This window comes from Populus nigra, chromosome 15 (assembly GCF_951802175.1).
Source record: "Populus nigra chromosome 15, ddPopNigr1.1, whole genome shotgun sequence".
Taxonomy (NCBI): Eukaryota; Viridiplantae; Streptophyta; class Magnoliopsida; order Malpighiales; family Salicaceae; genus Populus; species Populus nigra.
In genome coordinates, this window is record NC_084866.1 from 9,500,967 (window position 1) to 9,521,348 (window position 20,382).

Consider the following 20,382-nt stretch of genomic DNA (forward strand, 5'->3'; position numbering starts at 1 on the left):
AAAAACTTAATAAAAATAGATATTTACAATTATTGAAATCTTTTCTCCTCTAACCAATCACTAGCATATCCCATTCTCTATTAACCATAAAACGAAAATTTGGCGTGGAAAATTCTCCTCCACCTAAAAAACTAATCATAAATTTGGCATCATAATATTTTACAGCCTCAAAAAATTATCCTAAGAATCTGTTTCTGATAATATTTGTGGATAAGAATCTCTAGTGGATGCCACAACACAAACACAGCCACTAAACAACAAGTCTGTTTCTGCTACTCTCATGAGCTGCTGCATGTCTAAAGAGGCCAACCAACCATGCAAATTCAGCCTCTTCTCACTCCTCCCCACCTTTTGCAACTGCTCAACTCGAGGTAGGAACCTGCAACTAGTTTAACTCCTTAGATTTCTCCTGCTACTGTATTTTCTCTTCCTTTTCAGTGTCAGGCATTTTTGTTTGGTGACTTGTAAGCCTGTAACTTCGCTCTACCAAGTTTCAAATTTCTATATAAAACTTCCCATTAACATTTGCCTGCATGAAATAATCTGATCACTGGAAGTTGTGATCTGGGTTTTGTTTTCAGTCGCTTAAGATTGTCATTTGATATGAGTGGTATAATCATTTTCTGTTCTTACTTATTTTAAAGTTGATTCCTTGGCAGAGGTCAAATTAACACCTTATTGATGCTATTGCTCCACATAGGTTGGTATAGCAGAAAATCTCTCTTGAGGTTTATGTGAATTTAACTGGGAAAAGGAAAATGCATCTCTATGCCTTGTGTGTCAAATTAGGTGAATTTAATAAACTCTTAATGTGGGTTTAGCCTTTTCCAGCTAGGTATTGATTCGAACTTTCAAAGATTAGCTATTTAGATGGTGTCTAGTATAGTTGCAGAATTAATGTTCCCATGATTTCTGGTTTTGCTAACCTGGTACTGCTTATTGGATCTTTAGAAGCGACTGTCTTCTCTCAGTGCAGTCTCATTCATTCAATCACTACAATTATTAACGTTATGATTTATGTTCTTAATCTGTCCAGAAGAAGATAAGTTCACTGGCATCTGTGTATGTGTGGTAGTTCGGATTGGAATACATTAAAGGCAGGAGGTGGTTTGCTAAGGGAGTGGGAGGATAGGAGATAGGGTAAGATGGAAGATGGGACAATTACAAGCGGAAAGAGGCTTGAAGCACCTGCAGTTATGGTACAACTACTCCATATTGCTCTTTTACTTGCTCAAATCTTGCCTTGCGTTGTTTAATCGCTTCAGTTGCAATCTGTGACAATCCTGTACAATCCTTTTTAAAGAAATATAACAATAACTTGCTTAACAAAGTGGCTTTTGTCTTGTACATACATTTTCAAAAAGCTTCCATTTTTTTTTTATTGCCTTACTTTTTGTGCTGTTCTCGTGTTTTTCCTCATTTTCCCCCAAGAAAGACCTGCAAAAATTGGTGAGAATCCGGCACATACTTTCATCATTATTACTGAACAATCCTTGCATTATTTATGACATCAGAGGAGAGCCTTGTATTGTGAGTGGTTTGGAGAAAGTTGTAAATGGAGATTTCAACAATTAATTCAACTAACTGAATCCGTGGACTAGAGTAAAATTAAATAATTGGGGACTGTGACATATTGCAGGGATGGGTCGCAAACTCAGCTAGTTGACTAATTATTCTCCTTAACATCTGGATCAATTCAGGTCCTATCCTATTTCCTCTTCTATCTCTTGGTTCAAGATGAGCAAATTGTGAATCAAAATTTGTAATGTAGTTTTCTGATTGTCGAGGGAGGAGTAAAGACCTGTGCATATCCATGTTGCTACAAGCATTGGCGGGGACTGAAAGTGTAGAATTGGTGTCTACATATACCTTGGCTGGCCTGTATAAATGTGCCTTTTCTCTCAAGATTATATCCATTTACTTCTTGTTGATCTTTTAGCTGATTACCAGTCAAATCTATGGAGATATATGAAGTTTTATTGCTTTGCTACTTGGAAATTACAGCACTGTGGGTCTGTGTTCAGTCATTACATGGTGACAACCAACTTTTGATTGATTTCAACTTTACAGGAATCAAATCTGCTAGAGAACGACCAATTTCAATCGGTTTCATCATTTGTGGATTCACAAGTTAAATCCTGCTGCCCTATCTGTTTGGGCAACAATCGCTGCAGGATAGTCCGCTCTAGAACAAAACTGATGAATGTTTTGATTGGGAAAGGGAAGCCTCGAGAAGCCCATTCTATTTTCAACAGTTTAATGGACGAGGGACACAGGCCAACTCTTATAACATACACAACCCTTGTCTCGGCCTTGACTCGGCAAAAACTCTTCAAGTCTATACTTCGACTCATCTCTAAAGTGGAAGAAAATGGCATGAAGCCTGATTCTATACTCTTCAATTCCATAATCAATGCCTTTTCTGAATCTGGAAATATGAAGGAAGCCATGAAACTATTTCGTAAAATGAAGGAGAGTGGATGTAAACCAACAACAAGCACATTTAACACCCTTATCAAAGGATATGGGAATGCTGGCAAGACTGAAGAAGCTTTGAAATTACTGGAGTTTTTACAGGATGGAGGTGTGAAACCAAATCAAAGGACATATAATATTCTTGTTAGAGCTTGGTGTAACAAGGAAAACATGGAAGAAGCTTGGAACATGGTGTACAAGATGGTGGCATCTGGCATGCAACCAGATGCTGTCACATACAACACACTAGCAAGGGCTTACGCAGAGAAAGGAGAGACAATTAGGGCTGAAGAAATGATACTGGAAATGCTGAACAGGAGAGTGTCGCCCAACGAGCGTACTTGCAGCATCATTGTGAATGGCTACTGCAAAGAAGGTAATATGGTTGACGCTTCAGGGTTTGTGTTCAGAATGAAGGAGCTTGGAGTGCTTCCTAATCTCTTTGTTTTTAATTCTCTCATCAAAGGATTTCTAGATACCATGGATACTGAAGGAGTTGATGAGGTAATTTCGTGTCTTTGATACCTTTCACCATGCCAAAAGAAAGATCCATCCCAAACACTCCTAATTTCTGGCTTTGTCACATGTTCAACAGGTGCTGACATTAATGGAAGAAAATGGGGTAAGGCCAGATGTTGTAACATTTAGCACAATCATGAATGCATGGAGTTCAGCTGGGCGTATGGACAAATGCAAAGAGATCTTCAATGACATGGTGAAGGCTGAAATAGAACCTGACATTCATGCATTCAGTATCCTTGCAAAGGGCTATGTGCGAGCTGGAGAACCTGAAAAGGCAGAGTCAATCCTGACTTCTATGAGAAAATATGGCGTGCATCCAAATGTTGTAATCTGCACCACCGTTATAAGTGGATGGTGCAGCGCAGGAAAAATGGAGCATGCAATGAAGGTTTATGAGAAAATGTGTGAAATTGGCGTTTCCCCCAACTTGAAAACCTATGAGACCTTGATATGGGGATATGGTGAAGCAAAGCAGCCATTGAAAGCAGAAGAATTGCTGCAAGTTATGGAAGAAAAGGGTGTCTTTCCTAAGAAGGGGACCATGCAGCTAATAGCAGATGCATGGCGTGCCATTGGTTTGCTGAGTGAAGCTGAGAGAATTATAGAAAATGACGAAGATCCGGAGGTCAAAGCAGATAGAAAGAAAGATGACGTGCCCGTGGATAGACTGGATAGGATTTATAAAGACCAAGACCTTGGTGCTTCTTATTCTAAGCTGTTACAGGTACCTGGGGAAGCTACTACCAATCAAAACGGATCATCTTCTGTTAAAATAAGAACCCAGATGATTCTTAAGAATTACAGGTCTTCGTCTGAGTCTTCATGGACAGGCACCAACTCTGTCTTGCTCACTCGTCTGTTTGTGTTTGGAGCACAACCGCAAATCAAAAGCAGAAGGCAACACCAAAGTCTAGTTGGCATTTGTGAAAAAGTCGCAAGCAGAATCCTGTGCATAAATTGACAGGGAAACGATGGGAGATACTGTTATCATACATATGTAGGATGATACAGATGACTTGAACTTGGAAAGTGCCCTTACCATGAGATTAAATCATGCAGGTCTGATGAAAGATTGCTTGCTCGTGAAAGTTGTAGATACTGCGATTAATTTTCATGTCTATTGACATCATTGTTTATACAAATTATAGGTAATAAGTGGTTACTTTGTATTTACTTACAGTACTGTTATGAGGACAGGCTGCGTTACAACATACACAATTGAAGTTATTTTAAGAATTTATTGAGCTTGGCTTTGTTGGATGCCTTTGGAGCTCACACGTCCTTACCAGTTTCTTGTTCATGGTAGATTGATGTGCTCATAAGCAACATGATAAAGAAAATAAAAACTAATTAAACAAGTTTTTCCAAAATCAATAAATCCACTTTTTAGTTATTTATTAAAATATATAAAATATTATATGAATAAAATAAATTGAATTATCTTTTTTTTCCAACTTGAATTAATATTTTTGAGAATTAGGAGGCATATTAAAACACCAAAAGGCAAAGGTAGCTGGTGAGGTTTGAAGAGAACCCTAGAAAAACAAAGTATTTTCAAGGGTGATAATAGGCTGAGATGGTGTAAATGGAATGTCGTGCTTGATAATTATTGGAAATCATGAGCACGATCAAAACAAGTTCTCTATAGGTTTAAGAGACCTTCCGATGTTTAAATTAATAAGGTTGTCGGAGAAATGAAGCCTTAAAAAATATGATGTATGTTTGTGTTTACAAGAGTGATGAAGAAGATAAAAATGCTAGAAAAAAATAAAGTTGTGTTCTTCTACTTACCTCATGGTTCATGGATGTTTATCTATTCATGAAGATAAAGGCAAAATTAAGAAAAAAAAACTATCATATTTGATTTAATAGAAATCATTTGGGTCTATAGATCCAAATAGTTGGTGATGCATTATTGAAAGAAAATGACCTTGTCATGTGGGCCATCATGGTCATGCATAGCACTATCTTGTAAAACCATTTATGATGGAAAGAAGTGAGAGTATTTGATATTGAATAACAATTGTATGGATGGTAGATAAATATATTTGGGTTAAACATGTTCTTTCTAGACTTGGATGTTCTCAGGATAGGTGTTTCTAGAAGCATGTGTGTAATATATCAAATCAGCGAGTAAGGATTTGGTAGCTAATTTTATTAATAGTGTTGGTTGTTAACTTGTCAGATATGTTTTGAGACCATACGTGGTCGCCAAGAACAAATCCGTGAGGCCCGTGGGCCAAAACGGACAATATCTGGCAGGTTAGGTCGGGCTGTTACATTTGGTATCAGAGCCAACCTCACGGCTGTTCAATTGTGCTAATGGGGTCGTCGGGCTCCTTAAGGGGGGTGAATTGTAATATCTCACATCGACCGGTGAGGATTCGACAACTAGTCTTATTAGTAGTGTTGGTTGCTAACTTGTTTGACGCGTTTTGGAGCCATGCGTGGTCGTCAAGAACAAATCCGTGAGACCCGTGAGCTAAAGCGGACAATATTTGGTAAGTTGGACTAGACTGTTACAATATATATTATTTCTTATGCCTATTTATAGCTCATTCATATATAATTAAGATAGAAATATATAATCCTCTTGCCTATTTATGACTCATTCATATATCTTTCCATCTTAATTATTTCTTATATCCATTTATGACTCATTCATTTATTTTTCTATCTCAAATATACTTTATGCCTATTTATTATGTTTAACACAATTTTATTACCACTTTTGACTGTGCACATTACCCATCATCTCAAAATAAAATGCTAGCTCAATTCTTTCAAGATTCACAGCTCTTATTCACGTAGTTGACTAAATATTTTTCGATTCACAACCCTCACTCATACGGCCAACTCATTTTATTTTAATCAATAGCCCTCGTCCAAACAACTGGCTTCATTTGAATTTTATAGCCTTCATCCAAACAGATGGCTTCAAACTTATATTCTAAGTTCTATCATTATAGTCGATTACAATTTACATATTAGTTCCTATTGTTATGATCAATTACTATTCACATATTAATTTTCATTGTTATGATCAGTTACATGCATATAATAATTTCTATTGTTGCAGTGAGTTACAATTCATATCTTAATTCTTGTTGTTACGGTCAATTATAAATCACATATTAGTCCTTTTATTACAGCTATATGAGCTCATGTTGTTGCGATTGATTATTATTCACATACAATATATTTTCATGTTGCATTCGATTATAACTCCGTAAAATTTTTCTTCCTTGTAGGCATATCTTCTTATGTTAAACAATTATACAACAAACATATCATTTTCATTTCATTTTAAAATTATTAAAGCAATTTAAATAATTAAAGAGGCGAGAAAGGTGACCCTTACCTAAAAAAACTAACACACATCTACTACCACAACATATCCTTCTTTGGTTATGTTTCTTACACATCCTAATGATATTAATTTAATATCTCGTTAAACTATCCATGCACACAATTAACTCATTTATTAATGTTCATTATTCCAATTAAAAATGCAAGCCTAGAAGTCTCCATACTTCCATGATTTCATTAATTTCATTAATTAATGATCACATCACCAATTAAAAACTTAACCATAGAGATTTATATTCATTCCAACATTCTAATTAATTTCCAACCATATTACAAACATTAATTAATATTTTAATCCATAAGTCAATATTCATGCCATCAAGTTAAATCCTCACTCTGACTTATATTTTTAAATTTCAATTTAATGTCCAACACATCATAAGATAACCAAACTTAGGATCTCAAGTTACTATATTTACCAAAACATGGCCACAAATATCCGATTCATGCAATAATTCTAATTTCATTCTAATTACAATAAATTAAATTAACACAAATCAATTAACAGAAAAATCTACATCATTACACCAAGTTCCTAAATCCCCTTTTCATCCTATAATTATTTATTTTTAGGCCTTATTAGAAAAATTCAAGGCAACAAATTCACAAACTTTCAAACTAACAACAAACATTTATAATATTGTTTAAAACACCAAATCTCACACTTCTTCATCGAATTGTTCCATATTTTCTTTTTACCTATTTCACAATAATATGATAATAATACATTTTATTTCACATGGATTTCAATCATGCCTAAATACAAAGTCATTACTATATCAAACATATCATTTCCATAATATCTTTTGAACATTAAATTTCAACGCAATTAAGTCACTCTCTCACATTTCCCTTATATTATTAACACACACTTCTACAATGTCATTAGGATATAATTCTCGACACAATTATTCATTCACATTGATATTCATCAATTTAAACACGTTATAATTACCATTCAAGCATAATAACATCATCTAAATGCTAGATTTACCTAGTTTCCATTATTTTACACAATTTCATTTTCTAGATTAAGTCAACATAACCTAATGTCCAATTTATTTTACATTAACTACTTCAAGCCAAACAATCCTAATTGTCATTAAAACATATAAGTTAACTCGATTCACAATCTTTTTCCACATTTTCAACATTCCCACGTATCACCACAACAACTAATTTCTTATAAAATCATAATGGTATCATTTATAACCAAGTCTTAATTTACCCAACATCATTCATATTCCAAAACCAGTATAATCTAATCACATTTTCAATTTCTCCCAAAAATCCTCCAAACTAACCATTTGCCCATTTTAACGAGACTTATGATTAAATTTGAAAATTTCACTATTCATTACTTAACCATTTCAATTTATATACCAACATACAATATTTAAACCAATTCAACAATTTATCATCAAATTTGGAAAGATCCTTAACATTCATACATGGCCTGCCACTCAAGGAAACCTTATTCTTACTTTCCACTCATTCCATTCCATGTATTCATTTATTAAGACTAAAATTTGACCCACAATTTTATTTGATTCAATTAGTATTTTCATATCTACTTTTTTTTTTTCAAATCCACATATTCCCAACATATACATATAACATGTAATACATATATACCACCAAAAGTCTTTCCTAAACACCATTACGCATACCTACTCATTTAGTAAACATTAATACCAAAAACAAATCTAAACCAACTTTTCATTTCCTCAAAATTAGCTACCATTGATTTATTTTTTATGAGTTAACTTAAATAATAACATATTATAATTATCATTACAATCACAAATCACAATTTCATGCTCAAAATATTATAATTCTTTTCCAAATTTCTTTGTGTCAATTCAACCATAAGTTATGAAAAATCATGGATGACCAAACTTTTTCAATTGTTTCACACATGATCAATTTTAACCACCAATGAACTCAATTTTATCAATTAAACACCTCAACAACAATAATTTCATTTCATTTCACATTTTAATACCTTTCTAAAAATTGGATCAACATGCATATCATACAAGTATTAATCAATTTCACCCTACATATATCAATTAACCTTCCACAATTCAAATAACACAAGAGTTTTATATAAACAATATAAGTTCCCCAAATCTCCCAATTTCTATACATATGATTGGCCACCTTTAAAGCTTAGAACCCAAATTTTTCTTCGATTTCTTTCAATTTTGCTTCTTACTTGTTAACTCCTACAACTACAATATATAATTTACATCATTACAACAGTTCTTCAAATTCCACAAAACCTAGCAATTAAAAAATTAGGGATTTCTTTCCCTTTCCTTTAAGAATTGAATTAAAATTGAAATTAATTAGGAATAAGACCCTTACCTTAGATAATACAACTCAATTAAATGAGTTCTTGTCAATTTCTCCACAAATCTTCTCCTTCTCTTTTAAAAATCAAACTTTTTGATGCAAACCTCGTGATCACTTAGCCACGCAACCCACAACAAGATTGACAATGAATCCTAGAAAGCCAAAACATGTATGATAGGAGTGTGACACAATGAAAACATGTCCCAAGACACCAACACTATTGGAATAAGACTCTCACTCAACAAATACTAATTCATTAACGAGAAGTAAAAGAAAAACACCACGAAGCCAATTAATTTTTGATAAGTCGAATTTGTTATTTGTCCCGACAAGCAAAGAAAACATGTTGCATCACGCAAAACACAAGTTTATTTCATTAATCCATGGTTGCTGAAAATTTCACCTTACAAAACCTTATATAATAGCTTAAATAATAACCCTAGTGGACCCCCTTTTGGTTACAAGCTAATAGGTCTAAACTAGTAATCAACTAACATAAATCCAATAATGAAATAAACCTTTAAACAATATCTAATGGGCTAGAACAAACCCAAATTAAAATAATTATTCAATATTAAATAATAATGAAATAAAATAGGATAATAAAAACAAAGTGTTCATGTTAAAATTTATCCATATATCCCAATCTTCAATTTCTGTACATTCCTGACAAATTTCAATCTTGACTTCAAACACGCCATTATCTCTTGTCTAGATGAATTACTGGGTTTACTATATAAAATTGAAAATATTAAGATGTCTAGTTTTTATCCCAACTTGAATTGCAACAAAATTCTACTTATAGCTCCATATATATCCCAAATAGTACATGAAGATCTATTATGATAGATTTGACAAGATTCATCTAGTAACTTTGACCATCTAAAAAAATATATTTCCTAATGAGGTAAAGATTCACCACAATGTAGTTTCATGTGTCCAGTATCTTCCAATAAAATTTCATCTCGATTTGATGTATAGTTTGAGAGACAAGCCTGATCTCGCAAAACTAGTCGGCAGATATTTTAAGGTTAAATTCAGATTTGATTTGGTTCGTATCACTTTCTCTGTCTAGCTTCTCTACCAAAGATACTCACTTAACTCACTATTTAAGGGTGAACTATTATGCTAGGATCATTAATTAACTTCTTAAGAATTAAAGTTAGTGAAGAGAAGAACACAAGAAAAGAGTTTTTAGAAAAAATTCCAAGTTTTCTTCTCCTCCCAAGTGTCGACCTGCTTTAAGGAAAGAGAGAGAGGAATTTTCTTTTTATTTATAATTTTACCACTACTTTATTAACCATAGGTTATTCTGGTAAATTCTCCAATCGTCAATATTTTCATGTACAAATGTATCCATTATTTCTTCTGGAGTTTTACATTAGTATTCTAGGAGTTTACCACCAATAAACATATTTTATTTTCTTTTAATTTATTATTTTCCTAGTCAAGATTCTACGCGATTTATTACGAGGTTTACACTTTACCCAGCCATCGATATTATTTGCATATCGATTTATTACTTTTTTTGTCCAAGATTTTTAAGCTAGATTGCTAAGTACTTTCACCCCTAATCATAATAAGTTTCTTCTAAATTTATTATTTTTCAATTCGGGATTTACACTATTTAACATTGGTTTATAGATCTTGGGTTAGGGGTTTACATTTCTCCTTTTACCGGTCAATCCTAAAAATTATAGTTCTTTAAGGTACTAATTCATTACCAATAAAAAATATTAACATCTTAGGAGCACAATATAAAGTAATATATAGACTTAAGAAACAATATATAAAAAATCTATCAAAATGAAATTACGAATACATAATTGAAAAATAAATTCATGTGAAATATAAACGATACGGAGACATGAGAAAAAATTATGAGAGCAAAACAAATAATGAAATAAGACTCAAATATCCCAAATTAATAAAAGACACTTTTTTTGAACTAATTTCTGTATAGCAAACCTGAAATCAGCAACAAAAGAATTTTTTGACGTAAAGCTATCAATTATGATTTTTTCTGTAATTTTCAGAATATCCCAACATATTATATATAAATAGTCCCAAAATTAAGAAATGACAATAAGATATCCCAAGAATTAAAAACTTTTAGATTTGAGTTGTTGAACCCAAGATTTGATGAAAAACCCTAATTTATGGCTAAATCCTACTTTTTTTCCTTTTTATGATTTCTTTGATCTTTCTTCCTTTTTTTTGTTCTTTTTTTTTAATTGTGGACAACTAGATCACAAATTATATTTTATTTATTTATTTTATCGTAATTAGGTGTTAGATGACGACAACAATGAAATAACATGAAAACTAAAAGATAAATGTATATAATCTGATTTTAGAGTTTTGCTCTGATACCAACTGATATGAATCACATGGATATAAAGATCTAGAAACCTATAGTCAAATCGACCATTTCCAAGAAAGCTAAATCCAAGCTTGTGATTAAGCTTGACACAACGATAATCTTTATTGAGACACCAAGAATATATAAACTGAAACTCCACTCAATGCTTATAAAAAGACACGAACAAGTTGTATGAAAAATTCCATAAAGTTTGGTTAATTCTTTGCTAAGTCAATGTAATTCAATGAAGAACCAGATTAAGAGAATTCCTTTCGCGCACGCACAAATATTATTCTAAAATCAAAGTCCTTGAAGGGAGATACTAAGAGCTTATTTGTTTTTGTGATTATATTGTACTTTTCAAAAAAAATAAATTTTTTAACTTTAAATTAATATTTTTGTATTTATGAATCATTTTGATATATTGATATCAAAAATAAATTTTAAAAAATAAAAATAAAATTATTTCAATACATTAAAAAATATTTTATAAAACATAAAATATTTTCACGCCTGGGAAACTGGAAAACTTTCTCTCACCATCGGATGAGTTGACTTCCAAGAAAGCATCCTGCCGTGTGATATACCACAGAGAATCTTCACTCCCTGCCACATGAGCTTTGGTTTTCAATTATCTTAAAAGAAGACTTGGGAATCTAATGCTGTTCTTTGAGAGTAGAGATGATGATATCCCTGCAATTTATAACTTCTCTGCCTTCCTTACAAATCTCTAATTCCCACTTCTTAAAACCTAATCTCCTTTCTCTGCAATGCTTCACAAACCCTAATTTTCACTCAATCCCTTTCCCCAAAACCCCTTATGTTACAAAATCCAAACACACTGTTTTCCTCAACTCTAACTTTGAACTCAAAACCTCACAAAGATTAAAACTTTCAGCTAAATTGCAGCGGTTAATTTGTCATGGGGTTAAAGATTCTGGTGAAGAGACTAAGACAGTGTTGGATTCTGGTGGTGATGGTGGTGGAGGTGGGGATGATGGTGATGGGGAGATGGAGAAAAATGATGGGATTTTGCCAGAGTGGTTAAATTTTACTGCGGATGATGTAAAGACTGTGTTTTCTGCTGTTGCTGTTTCGCTTGCATTTCGTTATTTTGTAGCAGAGCCAAGGTTCATTCCTTCTTTGTCTATGTATCCCACGTTTGATGTTGGCGATCGGGTTGTTGCCGAGAAGGTAGCATGGCAGCTTTACTTCTTTTATGATGTTAGGGAGGTTTTAAGTGAGTAAATTCAATGTTGAACTAAGGCACACTTCCATCATTGAGATTGCAAGTTAATTCAAAGGTTTATCGTCATGATGTCACGTAAGACTGAGATTTTGTTTGAATAATGAGAGACTTTGACCAATGGGCGTTTGGCCTAGTGGTAATTAGCAAGTAGGAGGGATAACTTTAGATTCACATTTATTGTGGAGGGCAATAAAATTTCATACAAGATGTCGCATGGATGAGGAAAATGTGTAAAGTGTTAATCCTGGAAGACTGAGTAGGAACTTATTTTGCCTTTGTGAGTGCTACAATCAGTACGATTTTTCTTCTTTGTTAGATTTAGTGAATGGTGCAATAATTGTTCTCTGGAGAGTGGTTTGAAATGGCTAGTTTAGGATGAAGTGAACGTAGACGGATACAAATAGATAGACTTTTTGTTTATACTTTCTACTTTTTTCAATATTAAAAGGTTTGCTATGCTGAGTAGTAGTTCAGGCATGCCATAAAACTCAAATAATGAACTGAGTTGTATAACATTTTCCAATTATCAAATTTTTTGAATGCATAGTAATTGTTTCTCTAATTTCAATAAAAATGGTGCGTACTGAACCTACGGACCTTGTTAGGGCATTTCCAGTTGTTTGAATTTCAATTTTAAAATGTCTAATTTTCGTAAGAAGTATCATGTGTAACAGCTATATTACTTGAAATTGTCAGGTTTCATACTATTTCAGAAAGCCATGTGTAAATGATATAGTGATCTTCAAAAGTCCACCAGTCCTCCAGGAAGTTGGTTACACGGATGATGATGTATTCATAAAACGAATTGTTGCAAAGGAAGGTGATATTGTAGAGGTCAGATACCAAAGAAGGCACTTCTGCTAAGTAATTTTATCGTAAAATTTATACATTTTTGTTATTCATCAAACACTTGACTCTCTTTTAAGAATTTTATTTCTAGACTGAGAAGGGGAAGGGGAATTGATTTTTGTTTTATTCCTGATGACTATGATGGGGCTCTAACTATTTAGCAATGTGGTTTGATTGCAGGTTTGATTGGGGAATCGATTTTTGATGCAATCAACAAGCATCGTTTCCATATGCTCTAACTGTTTTTTGAGCTAGAAGGCACCAAAAATGATGTTTTGCTGATTTATAGACCCTTATATCTCATTACATTTGGATGAAATGTGATTAATTGTGCCTTCTAGCTCAAAAAAACAGTTACAGCGAAACGATGCTTGTTGAATGCGTCTATCTTACAAAATGTTTGTTGTTTCAAAATTTCTCTTGGAAAATTTTGATCATTGCATTCCCGTATGGTTTGATTGCAGGTTCATGAGGGGAAGCTTATAGTAAATGGAGTTGTGAGAAGTGAAAAGTTTATTCTTGAATCTCCTTTGTATGAGATGACACCTGTTGTAAGTATAAACTCCATCATTGGCATCTCATGTCTTAGTTTTTGAATGTTCCTTTATCCCAACCCAGATATAGGAGGAGGGTTATGGTCGGTAGTTGGCCTACACGAACAGTCACAGTTTGACCAAGAACTCCTCACTGTAGTCATAGTGAAACTACGACGCAGAAGTTAAACTCTGAACTTCTTGCCTTGCCGTGTGTTTGCATGTAAATGTACAGTTTTCCCTTAGTAATGACCCATCACTAGTTTCTTTGCTCTGTAATGCAGCGTGTACCTGAGAACTCTGTTTTTGTGATGGGTGACAATCGTAATAATAGTTATGATTCACACGTATGGTAATGGCTCCTGAAATTACAACCTCTACATTAGGCCTAGCATTTTATTTATATTTCTTCCCTTTTCAAATAATATTGTTGACGTCTGGAATTATGCATCTTTTAGGGGTCCCCTTCCCGCGAAGAATATAATTGGAAGATCAGTTTTCCGCTATTGGCCACCTAAAAGGATTGGCGGCACAGTTCTTGAGACCGGCTGTGCTGTTGATAAGCAGAAGAGCACTGCTGCATCTGAATAGTACCAAGCCCTTCGGAAGAGCTTGTTTATTTTCTGGATATTCACTCTTCCTTTCATCGAATTCTGTCCCATTTTCTTAGCCTTTAATCTTCTCACTTTTAAAAAAAGTTCCACAGCAGCATTCTTCACTTGATAGAGGCAATTTTTGCATGGGAAAGGTTTTTTGCCCCTTTCCCATGACCTGGATGTAATTGTAGGGCGTGCCTGTATTGATCTACACAATTGAATTGTATTCAATGAAGCAACTCTCTCATCTCTCTTCACACACGCATACACCCGAGTAGGTCGTAATCACTTCATCTGCGAGCTGCTGTATTTTGCAGACCAGGAGAAAACTTTCTGGGCTTTTTGAGATTCCATAACAACACATTGAAAGTCGCCTGTTAAATACACTGTTCAATCAGTTATTTCAATTTCAATTGCCATATAAGATCACGCTTCAAGTCCAGAAACTGCTGAGAAATTATGGGGTACTTTCATTCGCATACGCATGATAATGAAAGCTATTGGTAGTGGTCATATAATTACGTAAAACTGGAAACTTACCGGTGAAATGATTTTCTTTGTAATTGTCTCCCCTGTTCCTCGTACAACGGACATTTGGGCCTGATTGTGCAGCCGAATCATCCTAGACATGGCATCACAATTCACAAGAGAACAAAATCTTCCGACGCCAGGGCATGGGCTTATTCTGTACAATGTATGGCTGCCTGAGAAACATAAGAGCATCAAATTCTAAGATGGAACTGCCCCATATTGATTCGTTGATAGATGGTATTCTTCTTCCATAAGGAAAGAGAGAAACTGCACAAGGGAGCTGCCTTAACCACCTTGCCATTGCTATGGATATTCATTCAATGATATATGTACACGAATTCTCCTTAAACTTGATGGCTTTGTTGCTATAAGAATCGATCAGGTTCATCTGCAACAAAGCCTATTCTCCTTAAACAAAATAGCTTCACGTGCTTTATTTTATTTTATTTTTTGACTTTAAAATAATATTTTGTTTTTGTTATCAAACTTTAAAAAATTAGTTGTTTATTATTTCACTCCCAATTATCACCTTTTTTTATTTTTTATTTTTTGAAAAACAATTATTGTTCCAAAATCATAGTTAGAAAGGTTAAGTCTAATTGTTTTTTGTCCTGTTTTGAATTTTATATTTTTATATTTTTATTTCAATTTTCATAACATTAAGTTGATTAAAAATTAAAAATTATAATTTATTTTAGTTTATTTTTTATAAAGTTTAAGAATCATATTAGTTTATTAACTTCTTTTTATCCAAGTAGATTTTTAATACACCTATCTTCTATATTTTTTAAATTAGTATCTTGATGCAAGTTTAAAAATATAAATTCTTCGCAGGGTTCATACGCCTCATGATTCCTTCCACGCATGGAGGAGTATCTGGAGTTCATTATTTAGTAATTTTGCCAACCTACAATGCCGGAAAAGACTGTTTAGCAGTGATGAACCAACTCCGATCACGAGAAGTTTTGGTAAGAAGCTAACTTAGTGACCTCTTTAACCATTCATATCCTCCCTTATCGTTTCTGGATTCGCAAGCGGCATATCCCTTTCAGAAATCTTCTAGGGTATGCTTGACACAAACAAATTGTTTCTGCTGAAAAATGCACATTTGCAGTAACTTCAAATCTGCAATGAAGTTTTAGACCCAAACCAGAGATCCAAGGAATGAAACTGGAACAATTCCCCATTCATTGAAAGTTTCGCTTTAAAATAGATTGTAAAGAAAGTGTCAGCAATTTAAAATACTGAATAAATCTCAGCAAAATACAATTGAAAAACAAAAAAGAACAAACTTGTTTTGAAGTAATTATACGGATGGGACTCAGAATATGGGTGGTGATATATCAGGATGGTCGGCAAGGCCCTTAAAGAGCCAATTACGACGAACGAGACCATTGATACAAATCATCATTGCCCCTACCTTTTTTACTTGGAAATATTTTCAGAGACCAGCTAATAAGCCTCGAACGGACATCAAATTTGGTTTTTCAACACGAAAGATGCCAGACATGTTTGCCTGAATCAAAATCTAAAATCAAGGGGCACAAGTTCTACATAAAAAGTCGAAGAAAATAAGATAAAACACTCTAAATGAAGAAAACGGGTAATGAAAAACAAAGGACAAATATATTTCAACGAGGTCATCAGATAGGAGCGAAAGACTAAAAGGTTTTGTATAATCACAGAGATTATCAGTTGAACTATGCTTGTAATCATCATATGACCAAGTTTTTTCAATCTAAAACAGATCTAATACACAAACAAAAAACAATTTGGGGGATCAAGATCTTATGCAAATAATATAAAAACAGGGCCTCAGAAGGAAGGCAGTAGTGGTAAGTTTGTAATCACAGCTTCATCATTCGTGACAAATATACCAGTTCTTTCATCAATGGCAACAGCATCAAAAAGAGATTATGAAGAACTGACAGAAAAAAAAATAGCTTAAAGCAGAAACGGGGAAGAAATTCATAAAAGATTCGGCCTCATAGAGAAGATTAGATTTATCAACACACATAGTTTCAGACATATGCTTGTCTTTGAATTTTTGTTTAATCATCGGCCGAACAACTATCATGACCAGAAAGACAAGAGTAGCAGAAAATAAGAAAAAGGGACTCGGAATATGGGTGGTGATATATCAGGATGGTCGTCAAGGCCTTTAAAGAGCCAGTTACGACGAACGAGACCTTTCACGATGAAATCGTCACTGCCCCTGATCATTTTCAGCCGGCAAAAAAAATACATGAATAGATGAAGTTCCTAAGGCGACAAGCCCAAGTCAAATTAAACCCTGAACCACGAAAGAACCAGATATGGACAAACAGGATGCCTTGGAGGCTCTTTATAAAGAGTGGCGGTGAAAGAAAATTAGGGTTTCAGGCGGTTTTATAGGAGCTGGGGAGAACAGAAGAACGACCAAGCGTTTTAGGTTTACTCTTCTCTGTGCAATTTACGGCCAAAGGCCTAAGGTACACAGAACAAACGGAAGCTTATGTTGGGCTGGCTGGGAGGGTGAAAACCTAGCAGGTCCAAGCAGACTATGTTGGCATCTGGGAGATTGGGCTAAGTCGAGTAGAAATTTGTTGCCCCATCGACTCCATTTCAGATTTTTATCAGCCTTCAAGTAATAATTGTAGCATTTAGATCTGCTTGGAATTATACTCATGGTCGTTGATCTTGTTAGAAAATTATTTTAAAATTAGGGTTAGTGGAACAAATTAAAAATGAGGTGCATTGTTTTATGATTAAAACTTTCTAAAAATTATTTTTCAACAATAATTTTCTTAATATGAAATATTAATATATTTAAAATAAATCGTGGATAAATAAAAAATTAATCTCAAATAATTTTTAATTTACATGTTTTTATAAAACTTAAAATTATCTTTATCTATCTCACATTGATACAATATAAGGTTTTAGCTTGTATAATTGGACGTTCAAGAATTAAAAATAGACCCATAAAGTATCAAAATTTTCATTAAAAAAAAATAATATGGGTAAAATAAACTTTAGACTTAAGTCATGTATTTATTTGCTCGGCCTATTTGAAGTTGAGGTTGGCTAGATCTAACTTTGTTATATCTTTTAGTATTAAACAAATCTCAAGTTTTATATTATGTAAATTAAATCTAATTAAACTAGCTATTAATACTACAAAACTCATTTTTATTCGAAATAAAACTATCAAAATAGACTTAAAAGAATATTTGTTAAACACATCTTTAAATTAATAATTTCTTTAGCAAAAAATTGCAAGATAAAAGAGGTCTATAAATTTATTTTAATTGTGCTATTAAATAAGATATAAAATTTTATATTTAAACATTAAAATAAGCTTTTTATTCTAATTCTTTACTTTACTCACTCATTTGATTTTTTCATTAAATTAGATTTTTTAGTTGATTTTTTCATGAAATTTGACTTCCTAGTTGATATCTTCGTGAAATTTATTGTGCTTGTTAATATGTTTTTTACATAAAAAATATTTAAAGCTTACTCTTAACAAATACATTATTAGTTTATTTTTTATTTTATTGTTATAATTAAAGTTTATAAAAACATGAATGTAAGTGTCAAAGTCTGAAACAAACACTAACTAATCACCTGAAGAATAGGACTTATACAAGTGATAAGGTTGTTATAGTATAAAACTCTAATTGTTGTATTTGGTTGAAACCCTGCAGCATTGTCTCTGCTGTATATATAACCTCTGATTCAATTTTTGATTAGGTCATCCAGCTCTTTCTGTTTTAAAAACAATTTTGACTATGCATAATTTAAATTCATCTTCAGTATCCACAGATTTTGTCTGCAATGCGTGTCAATGTAATAAGAGTTATAAGCTATCGTTTTCTGTCTTCACTTTGAATTCTCATAAACCTCTTGAAATAATATTCTCTGATGTATGGACCTCACCTCTTTTGTATGTTGATGGTTTTAAGTATTATGTTATTTTTGTGGATCATTTCACTAAATACATATGGTTTTATCTGCTAAAGAAAAAATCTGACGTCAAAAACACCTTCATTCGCTTTAAAGCAATCGTGGAAAATTATTTCAAAGAGAAAATTGTGACTCTGTATTCTGATAATGGGGGTGAATATATTGCCTTAATAGAATTCTTTGCTATGCATGGAATATCTCATCTGACAAGCCCCTCACACACTCCTGAACACAATGGCTTTGTTGAACGCCGTTATAGACATATTTTGGACACAGGCCTCTCACTTTTAACTCATGCATCTTTACCATGTATTTTTTGGTCTTATGCTTTTGTTACAGCGGTCTATCTCATTAATCGCATGCCTACTATTACATTGCAAAATCTTTCACCTTATACAGTTATTTTTCAACATTCCTCGAATTATGAAAAACTTCGTAGTTTTGGATGTTTATGTTATCCTTGGCTTTGCCTGTACACTGCTCATAAATTAGACCCATGATCCAAACCATGCATTTTCCTCGGATATTCTCTAACCCAAAGTGCTTATTTATGTTTTGAACCCGAGTCCTCTAAAATCATTGTGTCTAGACATGTGTCTTTCATCGAGAATATTTTTCCATATCATTCTTTACATAAACAGGATTCACAAAGCCAATCAACCGCAGTTGACATGTGGATTCCACCAGCTATCGCCATCCTATCGTCCACCTCTACATCTTCTACACACTCTTCTGCGGCTGCACCTGATGCGCGAACTCTCACTCCAATCTCTTCCCTGCCTTCTTCCACCACTCATATCCCTAATCCGGCCACCCCAACTCCAGCACCATCAATACCCACACTGGCAGAACCTCTCCCTTGCCACCCTATGATAACCCGTTCCAAAAACAACATTCACAAACCTATTCAAAAACTCACATTCACTACAACACTAAACACTCACATAAAAGAACCCACTACCTTTGCACGAGCCACCAAAGATCCAAATTGGTGATCTGCCATGCATGAGGAGTTTAGTGCTCTATTACGGAATGGAACTTGGACTTTAGTCCCACCGGTTTGTGCTTTTAACTTGATTGGCTGTAAGTGGATTTTCAGGATAAAACGCAACTCAAATGGCACAATGGCTCATTACAAAGCCAGACTCGTGGCCAAAGGGTTTCATCAGCGCCCTAACCTAGACTATCATGAGACATTCAGTCTCGTGGTGAAACCTACGACAATCCGTCTGGTTCTCAGCATTGCTGTCAGCAAAGGATGGAAACTTCGCCAACTTGACATTAATAATGCATTTCTTCAAGGCACCCTAGCTAAAGATGTCTACATGGCCCAACCTCCAGGGTTTCATGATCCGGACAAACCTGAGTTTGTTTGTAAACTTAGAAAAGCCATCTATGGCTTGAAGCAGGCACCTCGTGCGTGGTATCATGAACTGCATAACTTTTTGCATACTTCGGGTTTTTCTAACTCCTTGGCCGATACATCTCTTTTTATCTTCCATCAGAACTCTCACCTCATTTATTTGCTGGTTTATGTGGACGACATCATTGTTACAGGGGATAATGAAAATGCAGTTAATAAATTCATTC

General features: G+C 33.7%; 2 protein-coding genes and 4 non-coding genes across 6 annotated transcripts; 2 read left to right on the forward strand and 4 right to left on the reverse strand.

Annotated features, from left to right (window-relative positions):
* The first annotated feature begins 212 nt into the window (after positions 1 to 212).
* On the forward strand, positions 213 to 4,257 carry LOC133674391 (pentatricopeptide repeat-containing protein At5g21222-like). Its single transcript, XM_062095470.1, has 4 exons — positions 213 to 371; positions 1,037 to 1,199; positions 2,071 to 2,979; positions 3,071 to 4,257. Exons 2-4 carry the CDS (start codon positions 1,146 to 1,148, stop codon positions 3,956 to 3,958), a joined length of 1,851 nt encoding a protein of 616 aa, XP_061951454.1. The 5' UTR covers positions 213 to 371; positions 1,037 to 1,145; the 3' UTR covers positions 3,959 to 4,257.
* Positions 4,258 to 11,648: 7,391 nt separating this feature from the next.
* Positions 11,649 to 14,570, forward strand: LOC133674875 (chloroplast processing peptidase). The gene is made up of 5 exons (XM_062096164.1): positions 11,649 to 12,280; positions 13,032 to 13,169; positions 13,649 to 13,735; positions 14,002 to 14,069; positions 14,176 to 14,570. Exons 1-5 carry the CDS (start codon positions 11,768 to 11,770, stop codon positions 14,306 to 14,308), a joined length of 939 nt encoding a protein of 312 aa, XP_061952148.1. The 5' UTR covers positions 11,649 to 11,767; the 3' UTR covers positions 14,309 to 14,570.
* Positions 14,571 to 16,161: 1,591 nt separating this feature from the next.
* On the reverse strand, positions 16,162 to 16,260 carry LOC133674964 (small nucleolar RNA Z43). The gene has a single exon (XR_009835292.1). It is a non-coding gene; the product is annotated as a small nucleolar RNA Z43 (small nucleolar RNA).
* Positions 16,261 to 16,479: 219 nt separating this feature from the next.
* LOC133674961 (small nucleolar RNA snR60/Z15/Z230/Z193/J17) lies at positions 16,480 to 16,572 on the reverse strand. Its single transcript, XR_009835289.1, has one exon. It is a non-coding gene; the product is annotated as a small nucleolar RNA snR60/Z15/Z230/Z193/J17 (small nucleolar RNA).
* An 83-nt stretch (positions 16,573 to 16,655) lies between these two features.
* Positions 16,656 to 16,741, reverse strand: LOC133674975 (small nucleolar RNA U83). Its single transcript, XR_009835303.1, has one exon. It is a non-coding gene; the product is annotated as a small nucleolar RNA U83 (small nucleolar RNA).
* Positions 16,742 to 16,958: 217 nt separating this feature from the next.
* Positions 16,959 to 17,059, reverse strand: LOC133674965 (small nucleolar RNA Z43). The gene has a single exon (XR_009835293.1). It is a non-coding gene; the product is annotated as a small nucleolar RNA Z43 (small nucleolar RNA).
* Between the last annotated feature and the right edge of the window lie 3,323 nt (positions 17,060 to 20,382).